Genomic DNA, 9,371 nt, shown 5'->3' on the forward strand with positions numbered 1-9,371 from the left:
GAAATAAATTTTACAATATTTATCAAAAACAGAGAGGAAAAAAAAAAAAAAAAACTCAACCTTGCCTTTTATGCTAAACATCAAACTCAACACAATTTTCACCTTGTAATCGATCGAGTCCAATCGATTTTTAGTTGATTGTTTTATTTTTCCAGTCATAAATATATATATATATATGTATATTTGAATTCAATTTTTTATTTCAAATTTTATTATATTTTTTTATTTTATTTAATATATATATATACTGCATATGTGATTTTTTTTTTTTTTACTAAAGTAGATGACATAGTTTCTAAATACATATATTAGAAAATATTTAATATTTAATCATGTCTAATTATTATTGTTACAGATAAATAACCATAGTAAATAGTCAGACCAAGTGTTGACCTGTGGTTTTTACAAGTATGGCTAAAATATTTGTTATGACTAAAAGTCGTAGCAAAAAATACTTTTCATAATGGATAACCTAAGTTTTTATATCAAATTTGATTTAATCATAATTAATAATAATTATTTAGCATGAATATTGTTCCAAAGCCAATAAAATTGTAGTTGATATATAGTAAATTTTTTATATGCATATATTAAATAAAATTTGAAATTAAAAAAAAATCAGTCTGTTTTGTATGTATTTTTTCTTATAACAAAGAGTTTATAATTAAAAACCTAATTAAACAATCCATTCTTCTTTTTTTTTTTTCCCATATTTTAACAAATTAAAGCTTCTTTCCATCTTTCACTTCCAAAAATTTGAACTTTTCTTACGTGTAGGGGAATCCATTGTTTCAGAACTGTGCTTCCGTATTCCAATTGCTCTCTAGTTCCCTCACAGGAAACCACACACATTATGTACGTATAATTATATACATACATTATGTATATGTATACATATATATATATATACATACATTTATATCTATATATATATCATGAGGAGGAGATCAATGCATGGAAATGCATATATGCATATATAAATACGGTAGAGCAAGAAACTGAGAGGGAAGCAATCAAGATCAGAAATGGATTCGAAGTTTTTGAGGAAAGCAAAGCCGTATTTGGCTGTGATTATGCTGCAGTTTGGTTCGACGGGTTCTGCAATAATCGCAAAGTCTGCTCTGAATCATGGGATGAGCCATTACACGTTTTCAGTTTACAGGAATATTGTCGCCACAGTTGTAATGGCGCCTTTTGCCTTAGTATTAGAAAGGTTTTTAATGTTGTTTCTCTCTCTCATGTCTCTGCTGTCTGTGTGGAGTTGGAAGTTTCTCTCTCATGGTTTTGTTGTCTCAACAGGAAAATCAGGCCACGAATGACCTTCTCCATTTTCTACAAGATAGTACTGCTTGCCTTGTTGGAGTAATTCTCTCTCTCTCTCTCTCTCTTGATGATGTGGGTTCTATGAGAGGTGGGATCTTATGAGTGTTATATATGGGACCCACACGTTCGAAAATGTTAATTCCTATGAATTTTGGTGGTTGTAAGAACTGATTTATGTATGCATGTGTTGATGTTATATACAGGCCTGTCATAGATCAGAACTTGTACTATGCTGGAATGAAATACACAACGGCAACTTTTGCATCGGCAATGTGCAATGTTCTTCCTGCCATAACCTTTTTATTAGCTTGGGCACTCGGGTAATTAAACACCACACTCCTGTCTTAGAATGTTTTCATTTCCCTATTTTAAGTTTTCACTCTTTCTTTACTTTCTACACCTCACCAACATGAACCCAATATATATAATTCGGTTTATATACACCACTATCATCTTACATTAAATAGAGACGAGAGAGTAATAATAACGTATATGTTTTAAGACTTCCCACGTTATTCTTTGTGTCAAAACTATATAATTTTAACGTGGAACAGTTAAATATATTCAGAATTGACAATACTTTACGATAAAATCATTGTCAAAGACCTAAATACGCACAGTTGTGTTAATGCAGGCTTGAAAGAGTGAATATTAAAAGGTGGTCAAGCCAGGCAAAGGTTGCAGGAACCTTAGTGACAGTGAGTGGAGCCATGATTATGACTCTTGTAAGAGGATCTATCATTGGACTACCTTGGACCAGACACAGTCACATAAATTCTCAACTCACTGCTGCTGATGCTGATGCAAATTCCCACCAAAATCCAGTCAGAGGAGCTCTCATGATCACAGCTGGTTGTTTCTGTTGGTCTATCTTTTACATTCTTCAGGTGTCTATCTATTTACTCTTCCCTTCTTTTATTTTTTTTAAAAAATGTTATAATATAACTAGGGATATACAGAAGAAATTAACTTATTTACAGGCAATCACGTTGAAGTCGTATCCGGCTGGACTTTCCCTGACCGCTCTGATATGCATGGGCGGAGCGCTGCAAGGGACTGCGCTCACTCTTGTGGCCGAAAAGAGCAACACCGCAATCTGGACTATAAGAGGGGACACCAAACTTCTAGCTTATGTTTATAGCGTAAGTCGGTCGATGTTTTATTTTCAGATATTATTGTTGTTGTTGTTATATATAGTTATTATTTTAAAAAATATGTCTTGATATTTTACAAGGAAATAATGATGATGCAGGGGCTAGTAGGTTCTGGAATTACTTACTATGTTGCAGGAGTTGTGAGTAAGGAAAAAGGGCCGGTTTTTGCGACATCATTTAATCCTCTGAGTATGGTGTTTGTGGCAGTGATGAGTTCTTTCATTTTAGCTGAGCAGTTGGACGTGGGCAAGTACGTAATTTTGCATTATAATCCTCTTGAACTAATGAATGTGGGGATATATATTTAATTATTGTTTTATATTTAAATGTATTGGATGAGGTAATAAATAAGGTAAAATTGCAGGGTGAGTGGAGCTATTGTGATTGTTGTTGGGCTGTACCTATTTATATGGGGTAAGGCTAAGGACAAGAAAGAATCTTTGACCTTGAACGCCCAATCAGAGATGGTTGTTGAGAAGCAGGGATCAGCTACAAATTCATCTACAAATGCCTCAAAAGATAACCAATCAGATGTCTCCAAGGCAATATCATGTGATAATGTTGTTTAAGTTGCTGTCCTATGTGGGAAGATTCAAAATCTAAGTTTGATTTTTTTTTCAAAATCATTCATGAAATTTTGAATTTGTTAATATCATCCCTTCCCTACAAATCTCAGCTATGATTTTCAGTGAATGAATGGCAGTTTAGTCATTTCGCTTGTTCATCACTAGCATTCAGTAGAAACTTCAGGGATTTCTTACTAATTAATGTTACCAAAATACGGCTTAAATATTTGACTCTCTCTAAAACTATTCAAATCCGGTTCAAATCTACTATAACAGAATTTTCTGCCGGTTTACTAGTAATACTGTTGACTTGTCCCCTCCTCCAAGTACAGTTCCAACAATGTACTATGATTTCTACCAACTTTGAACAAATTGTAGAATTCAAAACACCACCATGAGGGACTTGACTTCAACCAACAACTCTCTCCCTTGTTACTTTTTGTACATATATTAGACAGCTACATGTATATTTTCAAGAATTGACATGAATGATATCACCATTATCCATGTGAGGCCATAGAGGTGAAAAAATTTTAACATTAAAATGCTCAAGACACCAATGTTTCCCAACTCATTTGATGTTGAAATCAAAGAAAGGGTTACAAGCTCCACTAATAAAAGCATCAATCTCTATCCAAAATCAGTAGTGATCTTAAACCTAACTATAACCAGTTCAGGAAAATACAGTATCAGTCTACCAGCAGAAGATATATTCAATAGAAGCAGACATATCACAGATCTAAAATTTGCACCTGCCCAGTTCAATCTCATGCCAAGGAACTAAGATCACATGTAATTAATTCAAGAAGAACATGTGATTGTGTACAGCAAAAGGGGATGTGATGCACCAAAGATTAAGCAAAATGTACTTGATTCAGACATTTAAACGGCAAGCACAGACAAAATATATTGAAGAAAGCTAAAACTGAGATGTTCAAACAAGTTAAGCATCAATATTACAGATCAGAATTAATGATGCCTGACAAAAGTAATGTTCCAAAAGATAATGTTTTTTTGCCTACTGTCCTGTCTACTAGCTAGGCGACAACAGTTATCAACCAACGTTGTTGACACAGGAGAAATGGCATATCAAGATGGCACGACCGTTTCATCTTGCCCATAAATACGTTGAAGTTCACGGGTTGCAGCTTGGTATGATGCTAAGGATGAAAATGAATAACAAAGAATAGTCAGAGGAGAAAACGAAAAAGACATTAATGAATTTATATGAATGATTATCATTCAGGGAATAAAAAGACATCATTTTCCTTACCTAGATCAAGGATGGAGAACGAGAGAACTCACCTTTCCAAGTGTTGAAGTTCTTCTGATTGACAGGAGATCCGGCCACATTTTGCATCACTTCAAAAAGCTTGTCCTGAGGGGTACTCTTCAGTTCTTGGACCACTGCATAAATTGTCTTCCCATTCTCAAAGTAGATATGGTTATTTGGGTGTTTGGTCTTGCAACCAGCATGACGCTCAAACTCATAAGCATTGATGACCTGTACAGGGCAAGTCAGGAAGACAATTTTAGCAGGAGAGGTTATTCTGCCTTAAAACACTCAGTAAACTACCATCGGTAGACATTGAAAACATTGACCTTGTTAAGCTTGCAATCCTGGCAGCTGCACAGGTAACCAGTCCCTTTGACCACTCCTCGAAGATTTTTCTGCAAGCACAAATGTTCTATGGTCAAGATAAAAAGGCTTCAACAGAATGGAAAAGAAAGGAACATCTGACTTCACCTCTCTTGACCAAGAAACATACTTCACTGGAACCCCATCAAGTATGCCAGTGGATAATAAACTTTTAACATTTGAAGGGAAGTTATTTGATGATCCTTTCTTTGTCTTCTGCTCCTTATTCTTGTGTGCACCATCTGTCCTTGAAGTGCCTGCTGAGAGAACATTCACACTTAGCTGCTCTCCAGAATCTTTCTGTACCAACGCCCCTGAAGATTGACCAGAGGATTGATCTAGCAAAGCGTTATAGCTTATAAGCTGACTAGAGTGATCCCTCTCAGGATTATCCTCAAAGCCTCCAAAAGATATTGTAGTTTGTTCACCCTTCCTAGAGTTTTCAACCATTGGTAGGATGCTTGAGTTCTCTTTATTGTACAGAGCACCTAATGATACAACAGTAGCATCCTGCTGACTCCGAAGGGCAATATTTGCGTCCCCTTTATAAGTGGAACCTGCAGCCACGAACGTCTCATTTACTCTATTGTAGAAAGGGTCCATCGCAAAGAAACTCTCATGGCCCTTGCTGTGGGTAGGACCAATTGACATGAAGTTGCCACTTTCCTTTTCATATTGCCCTTCTACAGTATTAATATTGTAATTCCCTCTGCTGAAGGCCTGACCAATGGACAGGACATTGTTATCTATCCCGCTGTAGTATGGATTGGCAAGCATAAAATTGCCATCTCTCGTGCTGGATGCCTGTCCAACTGACATAAAATTTTTGTCTATCTTACCGAAGGCGGGATCCATTGAAATAGCATTTCCATCAGCGGTATTATAAGTAGGTCCAAGAAACATGTTACTACCAGTTCTCTGAAATGTGCTGCTAATTCCTTTATCCTTGTCTCCAATGCAGAAGGAACTCCCCACAAACTCAGGCAAGCAATTCTCTGACATCCTTACCTCATTGACTTTGACTTTTCTAAGCCCAGCATTCGCACACAAAGGATCTTCCACTGCATGAGACATGGTTAAACAAATCGAAGAATCATTTCCAAATTGATTCTGAAACCCTTTCTTTTCCATATTCATTGCTGAAGAAATAATGGAGGGGATATTCTTATCAGAAACATTCAAACTCCTGACAGGCTTGGGGCTGAACAGGCGGTCACCTGTTTGACCTGCTGACCGAGAACTGGAACCATCACGCCATAAAGAGCCATCTACAACTGCCGGTCCTGAAGTTTCATTAACAGATCCAATTGCTTGCTTCTTGTTGAAAAATAAATCTTGCTCAGAAGGATCTGCAATCCACTGATGACCACGTTTTTGCTCCACTCTCGTTGAAGCGTCATAACATATCTCTCCATTAACCAGAGAACCAGAGCCATTGGGCAACCAAATACTGTTGTTCTGAAAAGACTGGCAACACCATGGGAGCATATATTTCAGATTAATGCAAAAACTAACAACAGCAGCAAATTAGTAAAGCAGACCTTGTACCCGGCACATGAGTTCTTTCTAGGAGTTTAGGGTAGGAAATCATCTTGGGCAAGTTAAGTGGCTAAAAATAGCAGGCACTAGACAATCACTAATTGGAGCAGTAAATACTATTTAATGGACATTATATGGTATCCGTATGTAAATAGGCACATGCACAAAAAGAAATAAATTGGACATCAACTAAGCAAAAGAGCATCAAGAAAACTTCAATGAGGATAATGTATGATGGTTGTGAAGCATGTTTTTCTGAATTTGAATGTTCGATCAGTGGTTGACAATCAATTCAGTAGCCATATTTCATTTCTTTTACTTAGACACAATTACTTCATTTGAATGTCGACATACTATATACAAATTCAAACTTAATGATCATGGGTGGTGAAGTCCTATATGTGTCTGTTTAGGTACATTTTGGTGCGCTGACATTAGACTTTAGGTGACCACAGACATAGATTGTACTATGTAACATGTAAATTCAGGACACGTAGAACAGATTAGAAAATAAACATCTTGCATATGAAACAAATCAGCTTTCTTTCAACAGATAGCGACATATTTCCATACACAGTTATTGAGGTAAAATGTAGACCCTAAAAAAGTCCAAAGCAATGTTTATGTAGGAAATGTTGGGTTTCTGCATTGAACAACTCAATGTGGTCAATGAATGCATTAAGGAAGAAAAACCATCTCCCTTTAAAAACATTTGCATCTTTGGTAGAACATAACAGGGAAATGATGGAGGAATTCAGTACAAAATGAACAATATCATTGTCTAATGAGCTTCACGTGAGGCAGATGAAGTGCTTGTGTACATGCACATTTATGTACATACGTCCTGAACATGTATCATTCTGATTTATGCATATGAACATACAAGCAAACACTATTCTAAAAGGTTTTATCATGATTCCTTTTCTTTATAGGCAAATTTGTTTTCGCTTTTATGGTCAAATCAAATTTATGTTCAGCAGAAATTGTTCTATGCTAAGTTCCCCAATTTAATAAAGTAATAATGCCATTTCTTAATCGTATGTCTATTTGCCACGTGAATGTTGTGGTACTAAATCTTGATAGGGTTATCACTCACTGGTAGCACTAACAATGAGAAAGATAATGCACGGCAGAATACTGCACACAAATGTCGAAAGAATTAAAACAAGTAAATCCTAAAGAATCACTTGAAAGATGTGAAAATGTTTACAGATTATTACCTTCTTACATAATTGATAAATAATTAACAGACTAATTTCTACTAGACATTCTTGAATGACATTGTTTGCTGCTCAAACAAAATAACTAAATTTCTACTAGACACTCTTAATTAATGGCGCATTAATCACGTGCATAAACAATTAATTGTTGAGTCTAGCGGATGCATAGTTAATGAAAAAAGCCTGATGATCGGGGAACAAGAGTAGAGTTCACACTACCGTTAGAATTTTGGTTTTTCTTAAAACTCTAACAAAATATGTATGGACCCCACATAATTGGGTTTTTAATCATCACTGTTGATACGATTAGGTCGATATACTTTTTTCCAAAATGATTGAGTGGCAAACGAATCCGAAGCGATGAATCCACAATAAATATTCTTAAAAAGGACAATTCCCTCAGCATAAAATATACGCAGCAGATCGTAACTGTGTACAGATCTGCATCTACGTAAATTACTTGCACGCACACATGTGCGACACACACACATGCAAGTACGTCCACCATGTCGCATTGCTAGGGCGACCGTGATCAATATAGAACAAAAACACATACATGGTGTAGAAAAGTTAAAAATTTGATCCAATTACAAGCACCATCCTTGTGCAACCATTTCAAAGTTCATCAATACACAAAAGCATATAACACAAAGATACACACAAATATGCTTACACTGTTACACATACACTCAAACTATATACAATAAAAAAAAAAAAAGAAAACAGAAAAAGATGCAGAATAAATTTTTGAGTACTCAATTCAACAATGAGGGTCAAAAGGTTGCAGATTAATATACCTGAATAAGATGAACAAAGATTAATTTAAGAAATGAATCACCCACAAAAGTATCACATGACCAATTTTCACACAGCATAAGAAAAGCCAACCAAACAAATGAAGCCCTTAAACAATTAATCAAATTTTGAATTGATGTTCCTAAAATCATAGAAAGAGCTTTACCATTTTTCAACTGTAGCTTCAAACACAGATATCTCAGCTCACTGATGAACTCCCATTAGAAAAGAAAATTCCAGATAACTTCATCCTCCTGCCTCAGACCATGGCTGGCTGCCCATGCAATAAAAAGAATTAAGGTCAGAAAAATAACTGCTTAATTTAAACATCCAAACAAGAAACCAGAATCAAGGATCGCTTTCAATGATTCCGCAAAACCAACATCGTTTCAACCTAAAAAACTCAGTCCCACCCAACAGAACTTTTATCCCCACCCCCCAAATTCAATTATTTTCAAAACTGTAACAACGCATACATTGGAAACATTTACATGCAATGAATGAACAATGAGACTCAGAATCAAATAGATTTTCTCAAAATGGAGTTAAGCCGTAACCCTAAGAAAATGGAGCCGCACCCATAAGCAACAAAAGAGTCTTAGTTCTTGTCATTCACTTTCTGCTTGAGTAAAAGATTCTTTACCTCCTCCTGAGAATTAATGTACACTGATCGGCGGCCAGTTTTTCCGGCAACCCCACGCCGGAGAAGAAACCGAAACGCTTTTGGGTTTTTTGAATAACAATATTTTATTATTATAAATTCTGCAGAAAGTGCGAAAAAACACCACACTCTACTCTCAGCGACAGTGAACGAGGTTTTAAACTGAGACGACTGATCCACTACGACGCGGGCACACCATAATTCCTCGCTGCTTTTTCTCCACGTGGAACGAGTGCAGAAATCCACGGCCACAATTCACTCACACGATGATTAAGGGAATCAATCCACTGCGAACGCGCCTACCATTGGAATAATCACATTGCGTGAGAGATTACATACAGCTAATCACAGTCACACGCGTAGACTTCCAATTGGTTCTGTTACGTTGTGATTGGCGCAGAGGACCCTTTACAGTGCTAATAATCTTGTAATGAAAATGAGAAAAGAGGGATTGCAGCAACAGATAAGAATGAG

The 9,371-nt window shown here is 36.1% G+C and overlaps 2 protein-coding genes across 6 annotated transcripts; one reads left to right on the forward strand and one right to left on the reverse strand.

Annotated features, from left to right (window-relative positions):
* LOC105157811 (WAT1-related protein At2g39510) lies at positions 937–3,269 on the forward strand. Of its 3 annotated transcripts, none has more exons than XM_011074296.2 (7): positions 937–1,213; positions 1,300–1,362; positions 1,527–1,643; positions 1,958–2,210; positions 2,283–2,465; positions 2,576–2,727; positions 2,842–3,269. In XM_011074296.2, the coding sequence occupies exons 1-7, from the start codon at positions 1,026–1,028 to the stop codon at positions 3,044–3,046; spliced, it is 1,161 nt and encodes a 386-aa protein (XP_011072598.1). In that variant the 5' UTR covers positions 937–1,025; the 3' UTR covers positions 3,047–3,269. The 3 variants fall into 3 exon arrangements, with proteins under 3 accessions (XP_011072598.1, XP_020547878.1, XP_011072605.1); XM_020692219.1 differs by having other exon boundaries at positions 2,319–2,465; XM_011074303.2 differs by having other exon boundaries at positions 938–1,213; positions 2,304–2,465.
* LOC105157824 lies at positions 3,925–9,040 on the reverse strand. 3 transcript variants are annotated; one of them, XM_011074330.2, is made up of 6 exons: positions 8,880–9,040; positions 8,403–8,510; positions 4,791–6,140; positions 4,646–4,714; positions 4,349–4,547; positions 3,925–4,203 (listed from the first exon to the last, which is right to left on the reverse strand). In XM_011074330.2, the coding sequence occupies exons 2-6, from the start codon at positions 8,403–8,405 to the stop codon at positions 4,133–4,135; spliced, it is 1,692 nt and encodes a 563-aa protein (XP_011072632.1). In that variant the 5' UTR covers positions 8,406–8,510; positions 8,880–9,040; the 3' UTR covers positions 3,925–4,132. The 3 variants fall into 3 exon arrangements, with proteins under 3 accessions (XP_011072632.1, XP_011072619.1, XP_011072638.1); XM_011074317.2 differs by having other exon boundaries at positions 4,791–6,149; XM_011074336.2 differs by having other exon boundaries at positions 4,317–4,547; positions 4,791–6,149.

The sequence above is a fragment of the Sesamum indicum genome, linkage group LG1, assembly GCF_000512975.1.
Source record: "Sesamum indicum cultivar Zhongzhi No. 13 linkage group LG1, S_indicum_v1.0, whole genome shotgun sequence".
NCBI lineage: Eukaryota > Viridiplantae > Streptophyta > Magnoliopsida > Lamiales > Pedaliaceae > Sesamum > Sesamum indicum.